Raw genomic sequence first — 26,496 nt, 5'->3', positions numbered from 1 at the left:
TTTAATCATTAATATTTTGAATATAAAGTCTTTTTTTTTTCTAATTTTATGAATTAAGGGTTGGTTTATTCTTTTATTTATTTATTTTTTTTTTATTTTTCGGTTGATTAAAACAATATCAGCTTTATTTTGATATTTGTCGTTTGTACCCAAACACACATGTGGGCGGATAATTTCAATCGACTTGGATATCAGAATAAACCCGATTATGATTTTAAAATAAAAACAATAACCAAATTGTTTGTAAAAAATAAAATATTACAAAAATTCTGTCCACTTAAAACTAAAAAAAAAAAATACTAAAATTTTCAAATAAACTCGTATTATGCCTACTATTAAAATGACTAGTATTAAAATTCCATCTTAAATCACGTGCGTTTGTACATAGAACGTTGAATAGGTATTGTTTTGCAGTAAATAAAAAGAATACCGCTTTCCTCAAACGTATTTGGAGAACTTAAATGATTTATTGAGCTTTTATATGATAGACATCAATCAATTTATTGATTTGAAATAATACTGTAATAATAATAATAAGTAATAACTATTTAAAGTGTTTTTCAATTTCCAAAAAATATTTTTAAAAAATGCTTACGTCAACTCAACAAAAAAAAAAATGCAAATACACACTCCTACTCAAGTTATTTCGATCATTGAAATGGTCAGTAAGTAAATCTTTTTGTTGAATTTTTAATTTTCTGAAAATTCCTTATATTAACACTATATGTGTATTTGATGGGACTTAGGTCCGATCAATATCAATAATCCTTGATGTTGACATCGATTGATATTCTTCGATGTTGACATCGATCTTCGATATTAAGATCCATCTTGAATTCTTAATGCTTAAATCGATGTTGGATCTTTTACCATAAAATTACTAAAATATTCAGTTCTTGATTCATTGCGTTCAAGTCTTCAAAGTTCTGCTAAATAATTTTTTTTGCTTTTCAAGTTGTATGAATAAAATGATTTTCGGTTTTTGAATGATGAACTAAGTAAGTTCTCGAGTAAGTTCTTCTCAACAAAGAGTTGTAAGAGCTTTTTGTTTTGAAATACAAATTCAGAAAAAAGTCAAACTTAAACAAATTAATTTGCCATGAGATAACCAGCCTTTAATTTGTTTCCATAAAGTACATAACATTTCACAAATTCTAATTTATAAATTTAAAATATTAAAAAAAAGGAAATTAAAAAACAAGCATAATTTTTTTTAAATATTATTTATTTTTTTAAATATGTATCATAAATGATTTGAAATATTTATTATCTTGAAGTTTATATGTATTTAAACCTTTTATTAAATTTTTTTTTTGTATTTATGTTCAAAAAATTGAAACAATTTTTGTGAAATGTTTTTACGTTCTTAAAAAACAATAGTAATATTAAAGTAAACATAATACTGCATCACAGTCACATTATTATATTTATCTACATTTAATAAAAATATAAACTGGGACTAAAATCCACAACAATGATTCTAGTTCTCGACGGAAAAAAATTAAAATAAATACAAATTTGTTTAATTGTTTTCAAAATTTAATTACATTATTAGAAAAATATAAAAAATCAACAAAATAAATGCCTAAAAATAAGGCCCCACCAAAATGAGCATATTCTCGTTTATATCAATATTTTCAGGTATTCCGTGTGCCTGAAACGGCTACTGTGCTTCTCAGGTAAATGCCCCATGTTTTAAAATGTTGGCATATACATTAAATTTGTTTTTTTTTATCTCTCTCTCACTCTTAAATAATTAAATTAATTTAAAATTAATAATAAAAAAAAAAATAGAATATTTTTTAATCATAGTAAAATTTTTTCAAACTTAAAAAAAAAAATAATAGTAATAATTTTTAAAACTAAAAAAAAAAATTTGAATGTTTTGAAATATTTGATAAATAATAAAAAAAAGAAGAAACAAACAAATAATATACTGGATGGTTGAAATCAGCTCATTAATATTTCTCAAAATGCCTTTTCTCCAATTTTCTTATATATTTCAGTGGCGGCGTCAAATTCTCGGACCTAACAGATAAAGAAGGTAAATATTTTTTTTTTTCAATTAAAATTTATAAGAAATAATCAAACCCTAAAATTTGCAGTGAAAGCCTTTAGTCTTTTAGATATAATTTGATACAATTTATTCCTCACAATTCTTAAAAAGAGAATAGGTACCCCCTAAAGTAAAAAAAAAAAAATGTTTTAAAAAGGTAAAATTCTGGTTTTCAATAAAAGCTGTTTTATTTTCCTCTTGATCCAGAGCAGATCATGAATTTATTTGCGAAACAATAACAAAACAAAATTCTGCTTTTGTAGCTAATAAAAACAATGATCTGATCTGGATCATGAGGAAAATAAAATAAAGCTAAAGAATTGGTTATTGATGGCTCCGTTTATAATGATAGACCTTATATAAAACCCTGCAGCGAATTTTTTTTACTAAAATTTTAAAAGCCGTTTTGGAGAAAAGCAAAGATTTCGAAAATTTGTATTTAGCAAAACGGTATAGCAGTTTAGTAATTTACTTAGTTAAAAGTGAGTCTGCTTTTTGACTTAGTAACTTAGTTAAATGGGTTAAGCATTTTACTAAATGGTTTTAAATTTTGCACCCATGTCTATTCTCTTTCGCGTATTTTCGTACATACATATTTAGGTTAAAAAAATATTTGTTTTGAGGATTTCTCATTGTTAATGCATTAAATCAGATGAATATGTCAGTTTGTTTTTGGAACTTTTTTTTTTATTATTTCGGCCATTGGTCGCCTTGACCTAATTGACAAGTGCGTTGGGTGCGTTCAATCATTTCCAAATAGATTTTTTCAGATCAGATCAGTCAAGAGGTAATATTATTATAATTTAGTTGAAATATATGTATATTCGAACAGAGAGAAAAATAATTGGAATGACTCAGGCGCCAAATCGTTAGCCTTTTTGATTCTTACTAAATGTTTATTTAACTATCTAGATTAACATATTTTGTTTTATTCACAAGTTTCAGTGTCCGACCCGTGACAAAACCTTGTGTAGTCTATAATCAACAACAATTAATTTTGTGTGCAACAAGCCAAATAATTTTAGTTAAAATTTGAAATAATTCCGCAGATATTCTGTTAAAACATACCCTACCTGTAAATCGCTTCTTTTTGTCCCGCCCCCGTGACAATAAAAAATACCCTACCTATTTTGAAAAATAATTAAGTTGACATATTTTTCTTTGTCAGTTGTCTGCTTAAATAAAGTAAAGAAACAGAGCTAAAAACCAAACAATCTTAATTTCGTTCAGCATTGGATGCGTTCAGATGCATATGGATCCAGTGACACATTTCTGTAGTAGATCGAATTTTACGAGAAAAAATGTAATCGTTTTTTATTTTTGTTATTTTGTGAATTCAAATCCAAATCAGATTAAGTTTAAAATTAATGAATTTCCGGTTTAGTAGCTCAACACGGTAAAAGTTAAAAAGTCCATTTCAAATTTCTTTTTGAACTTTTAAAGTCCAAAAGTCTGGTTCTATTCTATCAAAAATCAACAAAACAAAATAAAAATAGGGTTTTTACTGTACTCTTATATTAGTTTCAATCAATTTTATTTTGCTTCTATAAATAAGTTTTAATTGGTTTTATCAATTTTATATTTTTGTCAGCTCTCTATTATTACATCGCTGTCTAAATGCCAGTCTATGTAAACGTCAAAGTTTAAATTCAATTAAAATATACTACGACTTGTCAATTTTGTAAAATGACAGTCGAAGCGAAACGCATGATGGACTCATTGGGCCCTAAGCTTTAAACTATTTTTTTTTTTTTTTTACAAAAATATACTCATTCTCTATTTTTTCTCTCTGTGATCGTTGCACCTATTAGGTATCTCTCACCCTCGCTACGGTCCACACCGTAGATGGTTTCTTACAAGTATGTGTAGAGGTGTCTTTGGTCGATGGTCTAGTATCAAGTTCAAGGATTCATTGATTTTGTTATTTCACCATTTTTAAGTAAATAAATTCAATTAGATGGCGAGAAGTAGTGTAGACTGTCTTCTTTGTTGTAGCTCTGTTTGTTTTTGCTGCGCGAAGGCGTTCTGTTCTTTTTTTTTTTTGTTATCTTTTGTTATTTCATGATATTCTAATCCTATTATTGTCCGCGGTACTTAAAAATAGTTTAGCATTGCGATTTGTGGGCTGAGCTGCTGGCACATTATTATGTCAATGGCAATGGAAACTACGTTTTTTTTCCTTGATGGCATTTTTTGTTTTAGTTTTTTTTTGTATTTCTTTTTATTTTCTCTCTTTTTTTTTAATTTGCCCCTTGGCAATCAATATTCAAGACATAGGAAATTGATATTGTTCTTAATGGTGGTTGCTTCTTTCCTGGGTTGCTGTTAGGGTGTAAGTACGAGTCCAAGGTACAACTACTATAATGCTTGTATATAGTTCAATAGGAATAACAAGTCATATAACCCAGTTGTTGCATTACGAAAAAAAAAAAAATGATCGTAATTGATACTGTTTTTTAATTTTTTTTAGCTTGATGAGAATAAAATGACAAACATTTTGTCTTGGAACTTTTGTTTTTGTTGAGACTTTAGTTATTTTTATGCAATCCCTTCATACCAAAATCCTCCCAAGCGATCCATTTCCTTAAAAAGAGAGTAATGAATGCGGTTGATGTAAATGACATTGCGTGTCAAAAGAATATACTACACTACTTTTATACTCCAATTATGTTTATTTGAAATGATTTCCTTCAATTAACTTGAAAAAAAAAAATAAAAAAATAAAACAACAAGACTACGACTATAGTACAAGTTGAATGACAATAAGAAAAGAGAATTTAATAGTTTGAGTTTATTCAAATTTTGTTTGTTTCCTTGGAGTTATTTTGGTTATTTTATTGCAAATTAATTTGATTAATGAGTCTATTAAATATTTTTTGTGACAACACAAAAAATGACATTTTATAACAGTTTTTTTTTTATCTGAATCTATTAAAATGTTTTTGAAACTCTTTACTTGTAACAACTACGTAGTATTTAAGTAAAAAGTATTTTATCGTTTTGTTTTATTAGAGTAGATGGTAAAGTTATTTCGTTAAACATGAACGCGCCTATTAACAAAATCTATTAACTTTTGTTCATTAATGTCAAAACATCAAAAGTAGTTGAATGTCAAAAACTAATCAAAATAATTTAAATAAACTTCTTTTTGCGTACTTTGAATAATCTCATATTGAAAGGAGTTTCCATTTCACGAGCTTACGTTGCGTCGCAACTATTACGTCAACGTATTCAACTGACAGTTCGACAAACGTGTTTGTGTGAACAGCCCCTTAACTTGCGGATAAAGAATGTACCCAATTTTCTTACTTTACTAAGTTTTTATGTATCGTTGACGCGATCTTAAAGTACTCTTGGACCTCTTTTAAAATCGATCGCATCCACAAAGAGGAGATGAGTAAAAACCTTGCTTATTTTAACCAAAAGCTACTTTTCCTCAGCAAACACAAACACATGCAGACAGCTGTCGAACTTTTAAAAGTAGCCATTTTTTTCTTTCAAAGCGTTTGGTTTGGGTAATTTTGCACAATTTTTCCTTCTCTAAGAGAGTATCATACCCACTCTTAAAAATAGACAGATTTTTTCCAAAAAGAAACCAAACAGATCTACCAAATTATGAGAATTCAAATTCAAATGACAGGTGTCAGTTGGAAATTCTTCTACGGTGTGTTTGATTTAAATTTCAACTCGGGAAAGGGTTAGAATATAGGATGTTTGGCAACTATACCTAAAAACTAAAAAAAGAGTCAAAAGTTCTTTGTCATAAATTGTATTTGATGTGGTGGGTTTTTGGAAAGTGGTGAATAGGCTGCTTTTATTATTCACGTTTCTAGCTTTAAAATGCTAATGCCAGATATATCAGTAAATTTGCGAATGCTGATTGAGATTCTCAAGAAAATTGCAGTAGTTGCTGTTAAGTAAACCTGTTCAAGAAAATTCAAGTGAATGGCTTAAAAGCCGTCATTTTAATATATCCGAAAAAAAGTCGAAACTGGTCGAAATGACAATACATTTTCAAAAAAGAAATGAAATCCTAAATAGTGGTGACTTTTGTGCTATTTACTATTATGTACATACATATTTCCATTAAATTTTTATTTTCATTATAATTTTTCATTTTTATTTTTTTTATTTTCTTTTTAAAATATTCTTTATTTTGTAAATATATAATATAGCACCCGCCAAACCAACCACATTCAAATATCAACAATTTCCATTCGGTTCCCCTGAACATAGCCAAATCGATTTAACCGCATCATGTCCAAGATGTTTGGCTTCCGCTGTTGACAAACCTGATGGTAGCGAAGGTGAGTGTGATGATACGTCGTTTTTGTGTGTTTTTTTACCAACAAAAAGAACAAAACACTTTTCTGAAATTTTCTGCACAAGAATATTTTCTACTCGTATCGTCATTATGTGCTTTGTTTTTTTTTCTCTGTCGTATCACAATCATTCGCTTTGCATAAGAATTTCCTAAAAAGCCTTTTTTTCATTAAGCTTCAATGAATTCATTCAGCTTTTTTTGTAATAATTTTATTTTATAAATAAATAAATGCATGAATTGTGTAAATTTTAAATCTCTTGAAAAAATCTGTCCAAAACTTGAAACTGTTTGTTCCTCAAATAATTCTTTATAAGAATCAAACATCCCTCAAGCATCCTCTTCTGTCATATTTGGTATCGTGAAAGCTAAACCATATTAGACAAAGCGAACAGATGCTAACGTAAAAAATTAACGAACTGTTTTAATCCGCTATTATGGGTGGGCCATATGATTTGCTTGTATTCGAACACTCTATTTCAACTATTTTATCATTGGACCTTGAAAGTTCAAAACAAAATTCGTGGTTAGTTCTGTTCGTTTACTTTATTTAAAAAAAAACGTAATCAAAAATATTCTAATGCAATTTATCTCGTTATTTCGTTGAAATTGAGATGATTTCAAAATTGTGTGAAAAAATTACCAAAAATTTCAAGCATTTAGGCAAATTTATCGGCCCTCAAAGTTAATAAGCGCATTTCAAATGTTTGAAAAGTATTGACAATCATTTCCGTTGATAAAATTAACTTTTAAAAAAACCATCTACGAAATGAAAATAAAGAATTATTTTTGACTTTTTTGTTATTACGTACACAACTCGTGATCTGTCTACGTAATTTTTTTTTCGCAGTCACAATGACTGGAATAACAACAACATTGTATATTATAAACAAAATTGACTTTCTCTCCTCTAAACGTTAAATGTGAAATTTCGAGAAATTAAATGAAATTTTATTAATAACTTGAGTTCTTTATTGTTGAGTTCATATAAATAAATCTCAAGTTCTCTCTCCCTCTCTCTATTTTGCTCTATTTTTCTTTCTAAACCAACAAATAAATAAACATTTCAACGACATTCACTTGAATATTTATATTAATTTTATTAAATTTATTTTATTTTGATTAAACAAAAAGAAACACGTTATTTTATTGCATCAATAAACCATTCTTTAGTCAGAAGAAGCCAAGGAAATTCTTTTATTTTTTTTTTTAAGTCTGGGATATGTGAAAAACATGGGTAAAAAAATGTTGAAATGATAACAATATGCGGTTTTTTTTTGTATAAAATAAATTTAAATTTATTATTTGTAATCAAATCAATTTTAAAAGCGAGTTCATTAAAAACAATTTGTTTCGATTAATTAAATAACAATATAAGTACTTAAGCTTACTCATTTGTAACATACAGTCTGGTTCATCTGAATGAATTCTATCAAAAACAAATGTTTCCTTACCCTTTTCACAATGAACCAAAATCTATATTCCACCTACAATTTCAAAATCTAATGGAACAACGAAATCTCTTCAAAATCCATTTACGAAATTCGATCGAGTGAACAAACAGACTTGAATATATTTTAATGTTTATTATAACAGACAAAAATTTGACGGTGCATTAAGGTTAAGTCATAGTAGACGGAACCAAACAGATGCTTATGTCTAAAGTTAACGAAATGTCTCCATTTCCAATGTCCCATCTCCCATGTCCCATCTGTCTTAAATACCCAAAATTGTTTAACTAAACGGAAAAGTATTTTGTTTTTGCTTTTATGCTGTAAAAACAAACTTACTTTTTACCTATACAAATAAAAAAAATCATTTCTCAAATTTAAGTCCGTAAACTGCGACAAAGAGCATATTTTGCGTCCGAAAAACAAAACTGAACAAAACTTAGCAGTGTTCAATTATGGCTGTGCTGTATAATTTGCTCATATTCTCTCTCGTTTTTTTAACCAAACAGATCTTTTATCAACTGTCAAACTAATGCGATCCAAAATTCTAGTACAATGCTGAAGCTTGGCAATATTAATTCTTTAGCCCCGTTCCATTGGAGGTGGTAGTTTACTCCTGAATTGATCTAGTAAAACAATTATTACATGATCTCCTACTCGAGGAGATAGGAATATGAATGTGTAGTTGTTGTACTAAATTTTCTACTCACAAGTAAACTACCACCTCCAATGGAACAGGGCTTATAATGCATTAGCCGACTAATGAGTAGAAATCTAGTACTACCAACTACACATTTAAAGCAGAAGATTATGTGTTAATTGTAGCACTGGATCTAGAAATCATCATTTACTAGGTTCACCAAGAGTTTGCACCGTTTCGTGCATATCCTAATGAATCGCATTGATTTCGTTGAAAGTGGGTTCCATTAAAAATCGCTAGTAAAGAACTAGATGTAGTTTAACACCCTAAAGTAACGTATTGAATACTACGTTCATGTCGATTTGCTTGAATGTTCAAAATTTTCTGCGATTTTGTATGATTTTATACAAGATCTCAGTTGTTGCTTATATACTGGCACATCTAATATCTTAAAAAATCGAATCACTCAACGTTTACGTAGCAGTTTGAGTGCGTAAATAAAAATATTTGAACGTATTGCAATGTGCTTGCCAGAAATTGCATATGTCGCATGTGAATTGGTAATTGCTCTTTATTATAGATTCGTTGCAAAACTACTACATTTAATACCTGTACTAACAGAGCCTACAATCTAAAACCTCTGTGAAAATGCGGACCATTAAAAATCTTGTTTCCCGGTCCGCGTTTTCTTTGGCAATCTGACATTTACTGGCTTTAAAATAAGCATGTCAATTATCTTGCAAACAAATAAATTTGTTTGCTTTGCAAATTTTTTGTTAGAACTTCTGTTTGGCATATGGCATGAAGTTTAAGAGTTTATTCTATCTAAACGCTTATATCAGATGTCAAACAAAAAAAAAAAAAAGCGCTGAAACTTCATGCTTTTAACAGTGTATTTTGTCTGAGCGAAATTTTGTAATAGATTTTATAGTAACTTCCAAATGAACTTAAACTTGATACACATTTGCTTATGGATCTAATCAAATGAACCGTAATGTAAATAATGACTATGAGTTGGGCTTTTGATAAGATAACACAAAATACATTGCATGCGGCTGCTTTTTCAGATGATTTATGGGATAAAGCAACCTGAGGTGTGAAAAAAATTTGTCATGAGACATTAAAATTGCCTCCACATCTAGAAATACTGTGCTGGGGCAGTTGGTGAAAAAAAATTATTTTTATTGAATTAAAGGATATTTTGACAGTTGTGAAAGTGGTCAATTGGATATGATTAGGTAGATACTTTTTTTAACAGGCTATAATGGACTACATTCCAGGGCATTTGTCAGTACTCATAACATTAGAATCGAAAATGCATTAATTGGGATCTGATTTATTGACAAGAAGACAAAATTTTCTTACTGTTGGTATTTACAACGATTAGAAAATTTTGTTTTGTTGATATGATGACACATGTCAAAATTGATAGCGTAGTTCGACCATCTGTCAACAAAATATACAAAATGTCCGGAAATGGTTAAGACTATGGGGTTTTATCTGGATTTTATTTAAAAAAAAAGGAGGCATTATGTATGCTTAAAACCAAAGTACACACTTGAGTGGTTTACTTTTTTGTTATTTTGCGTTGTTTTTAATTTTATTACATAAACAAAATAATAAATACCGCTATTGAACTCCCTCGCTGTATGTCACCGCATATATGAAGTCTTGAGTTTATTGAAAAATGATTCATTTTGTTTTAACCGCTGGTTGTCAGTATGCGATGAGGAAGTTTATCTGACATTGAGTGTGCAATCAAGATTCGTCTTGTAATTATTATTTTTACTGTTTTCTCGTCCCATCACCAATCTGTCAACACACAACAAAAATCACGTGCAATCAAGTGTTATTAACTATGTCATTCAGTTAATAATAATAAATAATAAATGCAATGTGAGTTTGTGCCGGCTGGCATAAGATATTTCTGGGAGTTTTTTTTGTTTTTTTTTTTTTTTAATTTTCTGGTTTTTCTGTTTTTTTTTTCTTCATATTTATTACGATTTTTTTTTTATTTTTTGCACAATATGAAGTCGATGATCGTATGAATAAATAAAAAAGCAAGAAAGAAATAAAACAAAAATTTTTCCATTAGACTTGTGTTCAAGGCAATTTGTCTGGGGGCTTGTTCGATATTATTCGCAAGCTGATTATATTTTGTAGCAGGGTCAAAAGTCATACAAATGAAACACATATCAATAAAAAAAAAATATCATTGGACAATTATTTGTCATAGAAATGAATTTTTAAAAGATTTTGTTTTATTTTTAGAACAATCATGTACAATTTAAAGGCAATTTTTTTTTTAGACTTTTTTCTTTTAATGTTTCCGCTGATGATCAAATTGATTTGCGTTGTTCTTTCATTTCTAAAAAAAAGCGGTTGTTTGTGTTTCATTGGAGAGATACTTTTAGGTATAGTTTTTGTCATGAGTACATGCGACGAAACAGTAGATAAAGCAGCGGTGATTTTAAAAATACATATTTGACAGGTCGCAAGTCACAAGCAGCGTTACCGTTGAAAATTTTTGAAAGGTCGCTAAAAAAGTCGCTTTTAGAAAAAAAAGGTCGCTAACCTGAAAAATTGAAAAAAAGTCGCTTTTTTGTCGAAAAAGTCGCTATTTAAAAAAAAAAAGTCGCTAAATCGTTTTCATATGTTTTTACATAGAAAAATAAACATAAGTTGTCTTGAAACAAAGTTTTCATTAACAATAACGAAATTAGAAACTAAAAAAAAACAGTCTTCATTTTAGGATCTTAATAGGCTATTGATTATTTAGTTTAGAAAGGAACTAAGACGTTCACGGGTTTTTATTGCAGGAATCGTTGAATGGGTTATAAAAGAAGATAAAATTGCGGAGTGTTATTAAATGAGAGGGTGGAAACTGAAGATAGGGGTGCAAAAGCCCCCTTTTTGGTTTTTTCAACATACCTCGTAAACCAAGCAAAATTTTGATATATTGCATATAAAATTTTTTATAGAGAATTAAATTTCCTATTGGAATAATGTTTTTTAAAAATTGAAAAAATTGAAAATTGAAAAAAATTCCATACCACAGTAGTCGAAACAATCATAAAAAAAATATCAAAAAAATCGATTTTTTGAGTTTTTTGTTTTTTTAGTTATACATTTTTTTTGGGTTGAGATAGACATAAACATTGCCTCCAAAGAAAAAAAGAAGATTAAATTGCCTTCAAAATGCTGTGCTCACTAAATTTTTTCATTGAAAATTAACATTTTTTTTTTCATTGCATTAACATTTTCTATATCTTTTTTCAAAACTATGACCATATATAAAAAAATGTTTGCAAAAAAAAGAAAAAAAATGTGAATATCAGTCCCTTTTTCGATTAACAAAAATTAAAGGTATGATATTTGACTAAATTTTTGTAATAATCCAGTAGTTTAATAATTCTATTGTTAGTATTTAAGTTTATTTCTAATGTAACCATTTAACATATTAAATAAATAAATAGGCATTATTATCTTTCAATTAAGCCATCGAAACCTAAAAAAAATATTTAATGGAATATTTTTTACGAATTTTTAAAAATATGTTACATGAGAGTAACGCTGGGTCCAAAAGGGTTGAATAAAAATAAAAAACTAGAACGACTACTGCACTCTTGCGCCATTATTTTATTTGTTTGAAATTTTTTTCAATTCCACTTGCTAAATGCTTGTGTTCAGCCTTCAGCATTCAACTCGGTCTGCTCAGTTATTTTATTCTGAGTCCATCGATGGTGCTCTGAACTAGCTCAGAATACGTTCAGAACGAAAAAAAAAAACACAAATTTGAAGCTCTAAATGTTCAAAATTAAAAAAGAAATACTATTTTTAGAAAGAAAAAAAAAGTCGCTATTATGAAATTAGTGAAAAAGTCGCTTTAAATAAAAAGTCGTCGCTTGGTCGCTAAGGCTTCAAAAAGGTCGCTAATAGCGACTAAAGTCGCTTAACGGTAACGCTGGTCACAAGCCTCAAATTAAGACCTTAGACAATTTTTCCCGTGCGGTGGTAGAAGGCAATTTGTCGCATGCAAAATTGATTGCTGACAAAGTACATTTTTTTTTCTGAGACTATAATGTATAATTAAGACCCAATTATAATGGTTGGAACATGTAAATAAAGGTTTGTAGACACGTTCGAAATATTACTAGTCTAGTATTTGTGTTTCAAATAAAAATAAAAAACATTATAAATATTCATTTAATCATTTTTCCTGATTAATTTTCTTGTAATCGCTACAACCGGCCCCTAAGATGCATTTTTGAAGCTGTATATATGAAAACTTATTTTATAAAAAACATTTTCAGTAAAAAAAAAAATTTATATAAAGTTGGTATGCCATATTGGAGCAAATATTCATCAACTCGTTATATAAAATGTAAAAAAAAATTAATTCTCCCCCTTTTCAAAAATTGTATTTGAAAAAAAAAACGTCTGTACAATATTTTTTGTATATCTTTATTTTAAAATATAGTCAAAAATATAACGCTAAAATATTCTAATTTTTATGAAAATATATATGTATAGGAAAGATGTCTAAATTGAGCAAATTAAAAAAAAAAAAAAAACAAGAAATAGCAAAATAAAAGGTCTTTAAGTGTGTTTTTACTAATTTGGCAATTTTTGGACTTTATTTTAAAAAAAAATATAAATTTTTTTACTGAATATGAACAGTGTTCATTGAACAGTTTACCTAAATCCAAGATCGAACGCCTTTTTAACATCAGTTAAGCAAAATTCCTAGCTTATCAACTATTTTGAAAAGAAATTTTTTTTAAAACGATTGTTCTGTCTACCATTTTGAATTAAAAAAAAATTGGCAGAAAAAAATTCATGACTTTTCATCATGAAATTATCATGATTTTTCACTCTACTTTTCTATTAAACCGGCAATGATTTTAAATTCATTTTTTTCCCTGTACATTAAAATATTGAATCAAAGAATTTTCGAGTCACTATGGCGTATACGCAACATTTTTTTCTAGAGAAAAACTTGAACAGTTGATATTAACTTTGAAATTCATTTTACAACTGTCGCAGACACAAAACTGACTTATTATTTTGTAATATGTAGGTTAGAGTGTCCCAGCCTATAAGGGCGATTTTTTTTTTCGTTTTTGAATACGCATACCCTTTAATTTTTTTCTAATTGACCCTAATAACTGAAAGATAGAATATTATAGAAATCGGATAACGATAACACCAATACGATATTATTATGATACGGCGAAATCATCAAGTACTAACATGTATCAACGCAAGTCGGCACGGGTTGCTGTGGTCCTAGTTACATGAAATTTTATTTATACGTGTTTTAACACGATTCAAAAATAATTAGAGGGTATGCGTTAAAAAAAAACAACTATGTATAATTTTTTTGGGACACTCTATTAGAGTCATTTACATGTAAGTACTTGATGATTTCGCCGTATCATAATAATATCGTATTGGTGTTATCGTTATCCGATTTCTATAATATTCTATATTTTAGTTATTAGGGTCAATTAGAAAAAAATTAAAGGGTATGCGTATTCAAAAACGAAAAAAAAAATTCGCTCTTATAGGCTGGGACACTCTAATGTAGGTATTTGTAACGAAGAAGAAAAACATTTTTTTTTAATCTTGTTCAGTCGGATCCGATTTATTACTTTGAAAAATTATAAAATTCTGTTCAAGTGTTGCTCAAAGTAAGCATAAAAAGTTGGGTTGGTGACGTTTTTCCCAAGACATAATCCCGAAACTAAAATCCCCAAACCCAAAATCCCCAAACTGAAATCTCCAGCAGCAAAATCTCCAAAGAGAAAATCCCCATAGCAAAAATCTCCAAGCCAGAATCTCAAAAAAAAAAAAATATGTTCAAGTAGTGAATCATGCAATCAAATCGCGCGATTTAATAGCTTGATTCGCACTACTTGAACATATTTGTTTTGGACAAAATAATTTTTTGGAGATTTTGTCCCATGGTGATATTTTTTTTGGGGGATTTCGTACGACTCCCTAAAAAGTTATTTTTTCTTCTTAAACTACCTGAATTCAAAATACGTCAAATTGGTCAAATGTTTATTTGGATAATGAAATATATGTTATTTTTCATAGCACGCAAAAAAAAAAATGTTTATATCGAAAGAAATAAAAAAATTAACCAATGTCCCGAACTTTGTACTAGTCTATCCACTGTGCGTCGGCCTCATGCGATAAATTCTAATTTTAACGACTGCGGCGCCACACGTGTAGCCTCGAATCACCAACAAGAACGTGTATATTTTGTCAAGCTGTCAGTGTCAATTGAATCTGTCAACGCAACGAATGCGATGGCTTTTAGAGTTCTTCCTTGAAAGTTGTACAAAAATCAAGTATGAACTTAAGGTTATGATCAGTAACCGAGCAGACACTTTCTAAAAAGCCATATGAACGCACTTTCTAAAAGAATTTAGATTTTGAACCACTTAAGATTCGCTGCCAGACATAAAATCTTCAATTGAGTATACAAAAAATACGATTTCCATCTCTCATACAATAACTTTGACCAAACATACATACATACTTCGAAAATATTTATTTTTACATTTTAAAATGTTAATGTAAAATAAAATCATAAAATTTCATTCAACATTTTTCAGTTGCCTTGAAATTTTTCTAATTTTTGTATATTTCATTTTTATGGCTTTCAAGATGATTTCTTTATTATAGATATGCCCTAAATACATGATCGCAAATTTATCAGCCAAATCTTTCTCCTTCATTACAGTCACAAACACCAGACGATGCCAATTTTTCTTTCTTTTTTTTCTTCTTCTTTGTTATTGAAAAGATAACACACCTACAATTTTGACGAAATTTTGTGGGCGTTTTTTGAATAAGTAATACGTAATAAACCGCAAAATTTTTAAAATCACAAAAACAACAAACAAAAATTTTTGAAAACAGTTTTTGGTTCAAAATAAAATATTCTTTCAAATATATCAAACATTTTTTATTTCAAAATATTAAGACAGTTGTCTGTTTTTCTTTTATTTCCTTTTATTTTTTGTTTTTTTTTTTTTATTATAAAAAAAAAATAAAAACAAAAACGTTTCGCAGTGCACGCCACAGTCAGTCACCAGTCAAAGCATAAAATTGTAATCAAGATAATTTTCTTTAAAACGAATTCTGGCAGAAAACGTTCATTCAAGTTGCCAAAATATATATTTGTGGTCAGACTTCTCTACTCTAGTGATGATTATAAAAATAAATTTCATCAAAACACATAAAAGAAGAACACAAAAAAAATTCAGAAAATTCAAATGAATATTCAAATCACTTAAATTTTGTATAGACATTGTGTCATTGTCTTAGTTAAAAATGCATTTAGATGAATTTACCGGAATGTTCTCCATTAATAAAATCTGATGTAAGATTGTACTGCATTTCTGAAATTTTAGAAAAAAAATAGTGTCACCACAGTTTATTTCCGTTTCCTGTCAAACACAGCGAATACCATCACTTCTCTCTGACGTTTATGTGCATATTGTACTTGCCCCTTGAATGACATTGACAAATTAAGTTGTGACAATCAAAAAGTGTGCACACCCCTTATTTTTGTCTTATTTTAAATCTTGATGACACTATCTTCGGTTGAGGTGAATAACATAGCATTAAAACGCAAGGTTTTATCATGGGACATCATCATGTGCCTTCGTTTGTTTTTATGACCTGATTGTGTGTCTTTCTTTTTTCTGACACTGTCACAGTCTGTCTATATGTTTAAAGTCTAACCACCACCTGTATTTGTTTTTTTTTTTCGAAATTTAAATTCTCACATCTCGCACATGTCTTTTTCAGAAAAAAAAAAAAAAAATTCTATAAATATAATGCGCACTAGTTTATCAAAGTCTTATGCGCGGATGTTTTAACTATGGGGACTATGAGTTTACGAAAATTCTTAAATAAATTGATAATTTTCAGACACGACATAAATGTGTTCTTTTTAATTTGCTTGTAGGTTTGCAGGGTAACAAACAGTGGTGCAAATATCGTACACAACTCATTAAATTTTGGTGTAAAATTGGCTAATAGGTACATTTCGTCAAAAAAAAAACATGTTTATTACTAATCTAAATTTGTTGAGTTGCATTCGAAATAAACTCCAATCGAAATAAGCTCCAATCGAAATTATTTTCAACGAATAATCCAATTGTCAAAATATTTTTTGAACGCGCATTTTTGGCACCGATTTTTCGGCTCTTCACTGTTCAGTTAATTACTTTAATCTCGCACTGAAAAGGACCTTTGACAAATGCGATTAAGTTCTTAAATCTCGCATGATACTTTGTTTTTCCATTTTTAATGCATTAAATCAGATGGAAATGTCAGCTTTATGAAAGAAACAGGTCGTTTTTTTAACGAAACAGATACATTAAGAGCACTATTAATTATTGTCGTTTAAAGTAAATTAAGGAGTGTGGAGTTATACTTCTTATTCACAGAAATTCAATTTTATCAAAATTTTTTCGTACTCGTACTGACAGAAGTGACAAAAATAAATAAGCAATGGCTGAAAAAAGTTTGATTGTTTTAGTACATTATAAGACCTCTTTTATTGAATTAATGAATTTTTTTTTTGTATTTTGCTTATACAATTACTCTTATTTTTATTTTTCAATTTGAAACATGTTGTACTTTGTACTGCTCTGTTTGCATTTTTAATGCATTAAAAAAGAGAAAAAAGGTATCATAAAGCCTTAAATAAAAGTAATTCAGAATTTGAGTAGGCATTAAACAATATTTTTTAGATATCATAACACCAAGTTTTGTAGATTAGTTGAAACATTATAACTATAAGCTTTTTTCACTACAGTCCAAATAAGATAATTTCGCAAATTATGTCACTTCGAATTTCATATTTAAAAATTTCCTATACTATATCGTATAGGATCTAATACCTGTATAGTAGGGTGGGCCAAAAAAATCGAAATTCTACATCAAGCTTCTACTAAAAAAAAAAATAATTTTTTTAAAAATCGACTTTTTAGCAAATTTCTTTACATATTCTTGTAGTAAATTGAACGCTCTACAAAAAAGGCTTTGTACACTTTTTTCGTTTATCTAACCGTTTAATAGATATTTGAGGTCCAAAAATCGAGAAAATCCTTCAAAATTCGTTTTTTGTTCTTAATTTTGTAACAAATTGAAAAATTATGATAATCAAACGCGCAAGACATATTCTTATAGGAAATAGATTGTTCCACAAAAAAGGTCTTATTAACTTTTTTTATTAATCCGACCATTTGAAAGATATTCGAGGTCAAAGTTAAAAAAAATTTAAAAAACATTTTTTATTTTTCAAAATTTTCTAATTCACTGAAAAAAAAACTGTCTATTTTTCGACTTGCTGTCCATATCGACTTTTGATCAAGAGCTTGAGAAAAACAACATATTAAAATTTCAGACAATTTGACCGAGGGCCACTTCCCATACAAAATGTGCGGGGTCCTTTATCAACAATAAATTTAAATTGTGAAAAGTTTTTTCATCAACATTTTCAACTCATTACAGAACTAGAATAGCAGGTCATATGGATCATAATTAATTGTTTTCACATCTACATTCACAATATCAAATATTTTTTCGAATTATATTGTCAAAATATGAATAACTCCGCCCCACTGTGTGGCACGGTAGAAGCCAAACTTTTTGATTAAGTTTGAAATTTGTTTGGAAGTCAAATTTCATTGTTATTTCTTTCTGAACTATATTTTTTGTTGTTGTTGTTTCTTAATTTTTATTTTGTTGATGATGCATATTAATTGTATATTTTCATTCCGGTGCCAGTACACGAGTACGAATGTGTATATTTGCTTTATATCAAATCTGTTTTCATTAATTAAAAAAAAAAAAATGATTGCACTCTCGCGTGTATCTGGTTTCGTTTGCTTTATTTGTTATACAAATAAACCTATTTTAACTGCTTATATTCATAAGTTTGGGCTGGTTTTTATTAGATTTGAAATAAGTTTTTGTTATGAAATTTTCTAAAAATGTTTACTTTAAAATTTGTTGACAAGTTGAGAGTTTTGTTCTTTAAAACGTAAATTGAAACTTGTATTTTTCTGAAATAAAAAAAAAAAATATGTAATCGTTAGAATCGTTAAAAAAAAGTTAGTACTTCATTTTTAATAATTGTTAAATACTTTTGGCTTTGCAACCCTATGCTTATCGAAGTAGGTTAAGTCATCCCGTAAACACGTGTCAGAAATTTTTTTCTCCATTACAAGATTCATGAAAATGTACCATTTCGGAGACTTTCTATATTCCATACTTCCATGAAGAATTTTGATCAGAAGAATGTCATGTACAACATATCAAATCCAGACCAATTCTCCAAAAACTATAATTCATACATTTTTTGCGAGGTCCTTTGAAATGAGAGTTTTTAGTTTGACTTCTTGCCATTGTAATAATGCCAAATAATTTAAAAGACCAAAAAATACTAAACTAATTGGTTACAAATTTTGTATCAATTTACAGTGTTTAAACTTAAAAGGTCACTGTGGCGTATACGTAACTTTTTTTCATGTTATATTTTCGCTCTGACAAAGTCTTCGATTTCTTCTCTTGGTATTAAGATTTCTTATCGAAGCCCATAAACAAACAAGTTTTTGAGTTTTGTACCCTTTGCTACTTTTTCCACAATAAAAGGCTCACTGCACTGCAAAATTCCGACGTGACACATTTCCATCAATTATTTTAATTAAATATTTAAAAAATAAAACAAAAACAACATCCTTATTTATTTTAGCTTATAAGTTTCAAGAGAATCTTATCCGTACCATGATACAAATTGAAAATACTTACTTTGAAGTTGGTAATTCATGCAATCGAAACTGTTTGATCATATGTGATCGTGGTGTTATGGATGCAAGCGCATGTAAGTTACAAAAGCTTCTTCCCTTTTTAAGTTCCATACCAATGTCAACTCATCTTTAGATATCTCAAAGGAAAAATGGGAAAAAATGATGGCCGCTAACAATTGGAATTCAATTGAACTACGAGATAATCGTTATAATCAAATTCTTCATTTAGTATCAGCTGCTAATGGTGCTGAAGAATTTTATACAACAGAAGTAAGTATAGTCCAAAAAGGTCTTAAAAATGATAAAACGAGTAATAAACAATTTGCTTTTAGGATCATGCTTGCCGTTCAGAAGGTGTTGAAATGGCTAGAGAATTGGACTATAAATCAGCAGCGGCATGGGTCGGGCACCCATATTTCGATGTCATCGATAATTCAACAGATTTTGAATCAAAAATGAATCGTTCCATTGAAGCTGTATGCCAAAAACTCGGTATCGATATTGGTGATCGTCTAAAGACCAGCTCAAGGAAACTTAAACTTCTAGGTTTGTATAGATTTATTAAAAAAAAAAAAGAAAACTAAATCATATTTATTTCATTGTTTTTAGTCGGAAGCCTACCACCAGATTCCGAATTTCCACCGTATCAAGACTTTGATGTCGTACATCATTATCTACAATCCTCAGGACCAAAAGTACAAGCAAGGTTACGTAAACGTGGCCAAAAGAACCACTGGAGTTACATCCATACCATTCGTCGGCCACACCTCCACGGGCAGGCTGTTGAGGTAAAAACCCAACTAACCCATCGAGACTATATGAATTTATTGGCTCAGCGCGACTATACTCATTTTACAATCTACAAGAAGCGTCGCTGTTTTCTAATCAACAATCAGTACTTTCAACTTGACATTTATAGAGAGCCAAGTCATCCAAGGTTAGTCTTGCTTTTGTTCTCTTTCTATGAATCATTTTATTGATCTTTTTTTTTTGGGGATAGGTGCAAAGGACTTGTACTATTGGAAACTTACTCATCATTGTCAGGTGATGCTTTAAAGAACTGCATGCCAAAATTCTTAAATATAGTCAAAGAGGTAACCGGCGATCCAGATTACTCCATGTTTAATTTATCGCTGAAAGAAGATTGGAGCGTTACCAAGAAATTTTGTCATTCATTGCATGGTAAGGAAAAGTGTAAGCATTACCTCGAAGAGGTGGATGACGATGTTGCCGATGAATGATGATGCTTGAGATAGAGAACGAAATAATAAAAACAAAGAATCCTAGATTTAGATTAAATGATTTGAAACAACCATTAATAACTCTTTGAAAATTTGATATTTTGTTTAGAATTATATAGTTTTTTTGAAATTTTGTTTTTTTTTAAATTGATTTTTTTGTCTAACATTTTTTTCTGGTTTTGGTTCTATTGTTTCTTTTGTTAATCATTTACATATTTTGTGAATCAGATTAGAATGTAAGAATTGTATTTTGCATGTAGGTACATAATACATTATGTACATAAAACACCATCTCTTTCTCTCTATAATAATTATCTATGCACGCACATAATTTTATTAATTTTTTGATAATACATCAAAAAATAATCTAAATGAAAAAGATTCATTAAACATTTCTTTTTAAAATAATAATGAACAAAAAAAAGTGTAAATATTTGTTTTTAGAAAATATATATTTGTATTTATCTTCTAAATTCTAGCAAAGAGAATCATAATTATGGGATAAACAGACTTATCTCTCCTATAAACTAATCTTATACCTAACCTTAAGGATTCTATAAAAAATACTATATAATAAACCTATTTTAAAAAATAGTGCCCCTGGATGCTAAGGTATATAAATTTTGTGAAAGATAAAAAACGAAACTTTAATGTTTAGCTTGCGATTTAGACAAAGTAGTAGCTATATAGCTTGTTATCATTCAGACAGTCATAATAATAAAGGCATTTATATAATATCTGCAAGAGTTGCTTAATTTAAGAGCGCATTTTAAAAACAGCATTTTAAATATGTTTTTATATGTTTAATAAGAAGAATGTTGAAGCTTAGGCTTGTATTTCTTTTATGATGCGAAATCAATTTTTTCTTACATATGTACATATCTTTTTTGAAAAGTTTTTCAATTCAAGAATTTGCATTGATGATTTCTTTTCTAGTCCATTTAAGAAGAGAATATGTTTTGACTGTTCGATAAGGAATTTATAGTTTCGAATAATTTTCTAAAATGGCCTTGTCTCTGATAAAACATCGGTGTCTGATTGGTCACCAAAATTAAGCATCATTGGGCGCTGCTGTTAGTTGAAAGATGGGAGGAGTGCTGTTTTCTTATGTTCTTTCTGTTTGTTCTTTTTCTGCTTTGTCTTTCTGTGTTGCATCAGCTTATTGTCTCAGTTTTCAGTGCTGCAGTGTCTCTAGTGTGTTAGATTTATCTTGGGAGTAGATGTGATGTAAATGCCTAACTTACTGTTGAGTTTCAACTGGTAAGAACAGATTCCTAAAAACTGTCAAATGTATTTTTGTAGTTGTCTTATGTTCTTTCTAACTATCAATAATATGATATCTGACCAATCAAAGCATTTTAAAATTCAGAACTTACGTTCAGGTGGTCTGCGTTGAACCCGGTTATTTTAGTAGAATTTGCCTTTTGAATTAAACGCATAGGAAGAAATCTGGTAATTTTTTTGTGAAGCCTTCTGTTTCGCCCTAACTGACTTTCGTTAGAGGACTGCGATGACAAATATTGTTTGATTGAATATTGATTGTTTGAGCATTTTAAGTTTTTTGGTCAGTCGAATTTTGATTTAAAGCGAATTCTTCTGTCTTGCTCAAGACGAGTTGGGCTAATCTGCTTATCATGTTTTTCTAAACGGATTAATTTTGTTAAAGGAAGTTAGTAGAAAAATTATTTGAGAATTGTTTTCTTTTACCATCTGGAATTTTGATTAAATTGACATTCACAGAGGCAGTTATGTATAGTATATCACCCCTTTTCATCCTGATATATTTTCCAAGGCGTTAAGTGGGCTTCTTCTTGGTTTTAGTAAATAGTATGTTGTTTTTCTTCAATTCCCCAAATCGACAAGTATGAATTGCTTATCTTTGTTCTGTTGGATTATCCATTTTCTCACTTCGGTGGCACAATTAATAAAGGTATGGTTATCTGCATATATCACGGTGTTTGGTGATACTGTAACTTATTTCTAAACATCGTAACTATCAAATACCCCAACAAGAGATGTTTTGGGTTATTTTTTTTTAGTTATTCTAAGACACGCAAAAGGGCAGATTCAAGTAACTTTTCAATCAACCCACCAATAAAAAGATCGCTGAGGCTTCTAAATATTAGAAATAATGTTGTGTCTTCCTAAGCAGTTTGTGAGGTCGTAGAATTCTTATACAAATATCAAAGCCGATCGATCGGAACCTAGATTGTGTAAGAGTGATCCATTGCTAGAGAAGAATGTTATGCAGACCTCTGATTCATTTTGACGAATAGTGTATTTAGCTTGAAGTAATGGAGTTTGAGAGTCTTTTGTAAATTGTTTTGATTTGTCTTTGAGAATCGAATAGTTTACAACCTTAATTTAAATAATTTGTTCCTAGAATTAACCTATTCCTATTATAATTACTTTAATATTAACAATTTTGTCTTTTATTTGTTTCTTAAAAAATAAATTAGGATTGAGTTCAATACAAAAAATAGAATTCTTCATTTTGTTTTAGGAATGTTCAAACTAAATAATATCAAGATTTCAAAATCTTCAAAATGAAATTTGTGCTCTGTTTCGATCATCATCCATACAACTATCATCAATCAATCAGTATTTCATACTTCACTTGTTTGTTTATATTTTTTTAATTTTTGCCAATTATAGATGCTTCTCCTTGTTGTTTTTTAAGAGTTCAATTTTGTTTGTTAATTATTTAAATGTTGCTTGAAAGTTTTTGTATAAAAATTAAATGTGATAAAAGTTAAAATGCTTTTTGTTTACAATAGAGAAATGGTTGAACTTATTGAACTGGTTCAAAAATCCTTCTAATTTAGGCAATTTTATTGAAATGTTGACTGGAAGGTTAGGCAAAATCTGCCTTGCTCGAAATTGAGTTGAACCGATGCGTGGAACGCAATTTGAGTTCTTTCTTTTTTGTAAATTTTTCCGAACGAAAATCTCGATGGGGCTGCTTTAGATTTTTTAAAATTAGATTAAATTAATTAAAACATCAGTTTGATTTATTAAAAGTTATTCTATGTAGAAACAAGAGATTTCTGGAAAAGTTTATTTTCCATTACAAACATCAGAAGGCAGTTTGTGGTAACTATTACATTTTATTTAAAAAAATGCAAGGGAATAAGATTAACGATTCTAGCTTTGTTTTTTTTATTCAATTTTAATCTTTTGTAAAATTTCTTTTATTTCATTGGCATAAACATTTGTTTTGAAAGTAGGAATGAATTTTTTATTTTTTTCTTTTAAAGCGCAAACAAAAAAATTAAAAAGATAAAATAAAAAAATAATTCCTACAAACAAAAAAATTTATATTTTATTGCGTTTATTTTATTTATAGACCAAGGCACGGAAGCTTCTAGAAAAACTAAAAAAACAAATGGAGTATCGAATACACAATTGATAGTTAACGGTCATGCAAAGGGTTAATTTTAAATTAATAATATTATAATATGTATATTTTACTATGATTATTATTATTATTAAAATTATTATACGTAGCAAACTTCTTTAGTGAAATGCAAAAATTTAAAAAAAAAACCATCAAATATAATATCTAATAATAATAAAACAACATCTTAAAAATTTATTGTTAGCATATATTTATTATACCTTGATACAAAAAAAAAATAAAATAAAAAAATTAAACAATTTAGTATAACACTTCTGAGGTTATGTTATATTTTAAACTGATTTTCTTGGCTGATTTATATTTTTATCTAAATTATAATTATTATTTAGACCAAATAAATGCCTTTTTTTTGGAAAAAAGAAATACATGATTCTAGAGCTTTTTTTGCTAGTTTTGTTTTATTATTGTTTCTTTTCTTCTAACTATTTTAACTGAAGTACTTATATTTTGAAATATAAGAAAATTCTTCTTAATGTGATTGCTCTCTCAAAATTGAACTTAAAATTATGTATTTTGTCCTTCATAAATATACTACACACGACTATATACACACTTATGATGATTTGAGTACTTAATAAATGATATAAATATTGTATATTGCAATCATTTTTAATTAAAAATAAAATTTATTATAATAAATTATAATGAGAAAGATAACTTATTATTCTCTTGTATTATTTATATTACCTACTTACTGTATACAATAATAACTAATAAAATAAACAATAAAAGAAAAATAAAAAAATTAGACATTTTTAGTCAAAAAATATTATTATTGTTTTTAAGAATAAACTAATAAAAAGAAAAAAAAATTAAACATCATGTGTGCAGAAGAAAAGAAAATAGCAAAAAAAAAAAAAAAACAGAGATGCAAAATAATAATTTTATTTTTTATTTAAACTTTTTTTTTTGTTTTTATTATTTTTTTTTTTTGCGATTTGCTACCAAAGAGAGAGATGAAACTAAAAAAATAGAAAAAGAAAATAAGAATATTAATTTAAAAAAAATATTATTAAATATCTAACAAAACATGAGAACTTTAAGCAAAAAAAAATGTTAGGTGATAAATCATGAACTTTATTGTTAAAAATAAAACAAATCAAATAAAAACAGAAAAATAGATATGTATATGTGAGTGTACACTCACACCAAACTCAAAATTTGAATTTTTATTCAACAAAAAATATTGGTTTAAAAGAATTCGATGGATTTATGTAAAGGTAAGCAAACAGGTTTTTGGTTGCCAAAAGGATTTGAATACAAACCTTATATGGAAATCAGCACTTGGAGTTACACCAAAGCAAAACCAATGGAAATTATATTTCTGCGATCTAAATTTATAAGTATAATATAAAAGTTACATGTTTTCTAAATTGCGGAAGTCCCAAAAGACAAACATGACGCAAACTGAGACTTGTATCAGAATTAACCCTTCTTTAAAACTGCTTCTACAAATTTTGCTGTTCTAGAAATAAAATTTCGATTTCGCGCGTAACAAGTAACAATTTTCTACCAGCAAAAATGTTTGTGTTAAAAAAAAAATATTACACATACACCACAGTGACCGTTCAAGTGGAAAAGCTGAAAACAGATACATATACGTAATTTTATATGACAGTAACAAAAACTGCAATTAACTTTTGCTTCTTTCTGCGCATTTCTACGACGAAAAATAAAATGCACAATTCCAAATAATTCGATTGTAAATAACGCAGCAACCAGACCTCAAAAAAATGTTTGGTTTTCATTTATTAATAGAGCTTAAAAAGACCTTCCTTATGATGTCTCATTCCATGCACTTGTAGGAATTTTTTTAAAATTCATTTTTTTTCAGCAATTTTGTCGAAAATCTTAAAAAAGTAGATTTGTAATTTTTAGACTTAAATGGATAGCGCTGCTAACTATGAACTCATATCTTTAAACCAGAATTTCATTAAAGGCTTGCATGCAAAGATATCTGCTTCCGAATATTTAAGTCAGTGTAAGTGTGTTGTTCATCTGAATAAAACCGTATTAGGTAGAATAATGATGAGTCTTATGTTAAAACACGATTTCAATGTTATTTAATTAACTTTTGGTATAGGCAATTTTACTCTTATCGGAAAAGATGGAATCTTTGAGCTCCGAGCCTTAGAAGAAAGTTGTGTGGGAAAATCCCCATGTAAGATCAACTCGACAAAGTGAACTCATATGTTTCCAATTAAAAAAGAATCAGTAAAACTTAACAGTAAATTGATTAAAATAATCGCACATTAGGTCGATTTGACAGATTAATGTCGTTTTCTTTCACTTCAATGAGGGTACCCTTTTAGTACTTATTTTTGCACTTTTGAAGGTTTTGTGTTCTTTGACGCCACAAAAGTGTAAAAAAAAGAAATTACTCCGGAGTAATTTTAGTACTACGGAGTACCCCGGATTTACTCCACATTTTTAGTCAGATTTACACCGATTTGCACACGATTTGAAGTTTGACATTTTGAAATTTTGTTTGAAAAGAGAAAAATGCGAAAAGTGTTTCTTTAAAATTCTTT

The 26,496-nt window shown here is 28.4% G+C and overlaps 1 protein-coding gene across 4 annotated transcripts in view; it reads left to right on the top strand.

The window, feature by feature from the left end:
* The window catches only part of LOC129906778 (TRPL translocation defect protein 14), a 36,638-nt gene extending 11,861 nt beyond the window's left edge, over positions 1–24,777 (top strand). For 3 of the 4 annotated variants that reach the window (XM_055982695.1, XM_055982694.1, XM_055982693.1), the window contains exons 4-12: positions 1,642–1,679; positions 2,007–2,044; positions 6,232–6,363; positions 19,252–19,380; positions 19,440–19,576; positions 19,639–19,852; positions 19,916–20,243; positions 20,307–20,488; positions 23,894–24,777. In XM_055982695.1, the coding sequence (XP_055838670.1) occupies positions 1,642–1,679; positions 2,007–2,044; positions 6,232–6,363; positions 19,252–19,380; positions 19,440–19,576; positions 19,639–19,852; positions 19,916–20,243; positions 20,307–20,488; positions 23,894–23,982 (1,287 nt within the window). In that variant the 3' untranslated portion in view covers positions 23,983–24,777. The remainder of the gene's footprint in view (positions 1–1,641; positions 1,680–2,006; positions 2,045–6,231; positions 6,364–19,251; positions 19,381–19,439; positions 19,577–19,638; positions 19,853–19,915; positions 20,244–20,306; positions 20,489–23,893) is intronic. The other variant, XM_055982696.1, reaches the window with a different exon arrangement.
* Positions 24,778–26,496: the final 1,719 nt, after the last annotated feature.

Source organism: Episyrphus balteatus, chromosome 1 (genome assembly GCF_945859705.1).
Source record: "Episyrphus balteatus chromosome 1, idEpiBalt1.1, whole genome shotgun sequence".
Taxonomy (NCBI): Eukaryota; Metazoa; Arthropoda; class Insecta; order Diptera; family Syrphidae; genus Episyrphus; species Episyrphus balteatus.
This window is presented reverse-complemented; position numbering and strand designations above follow the sequence as displayed.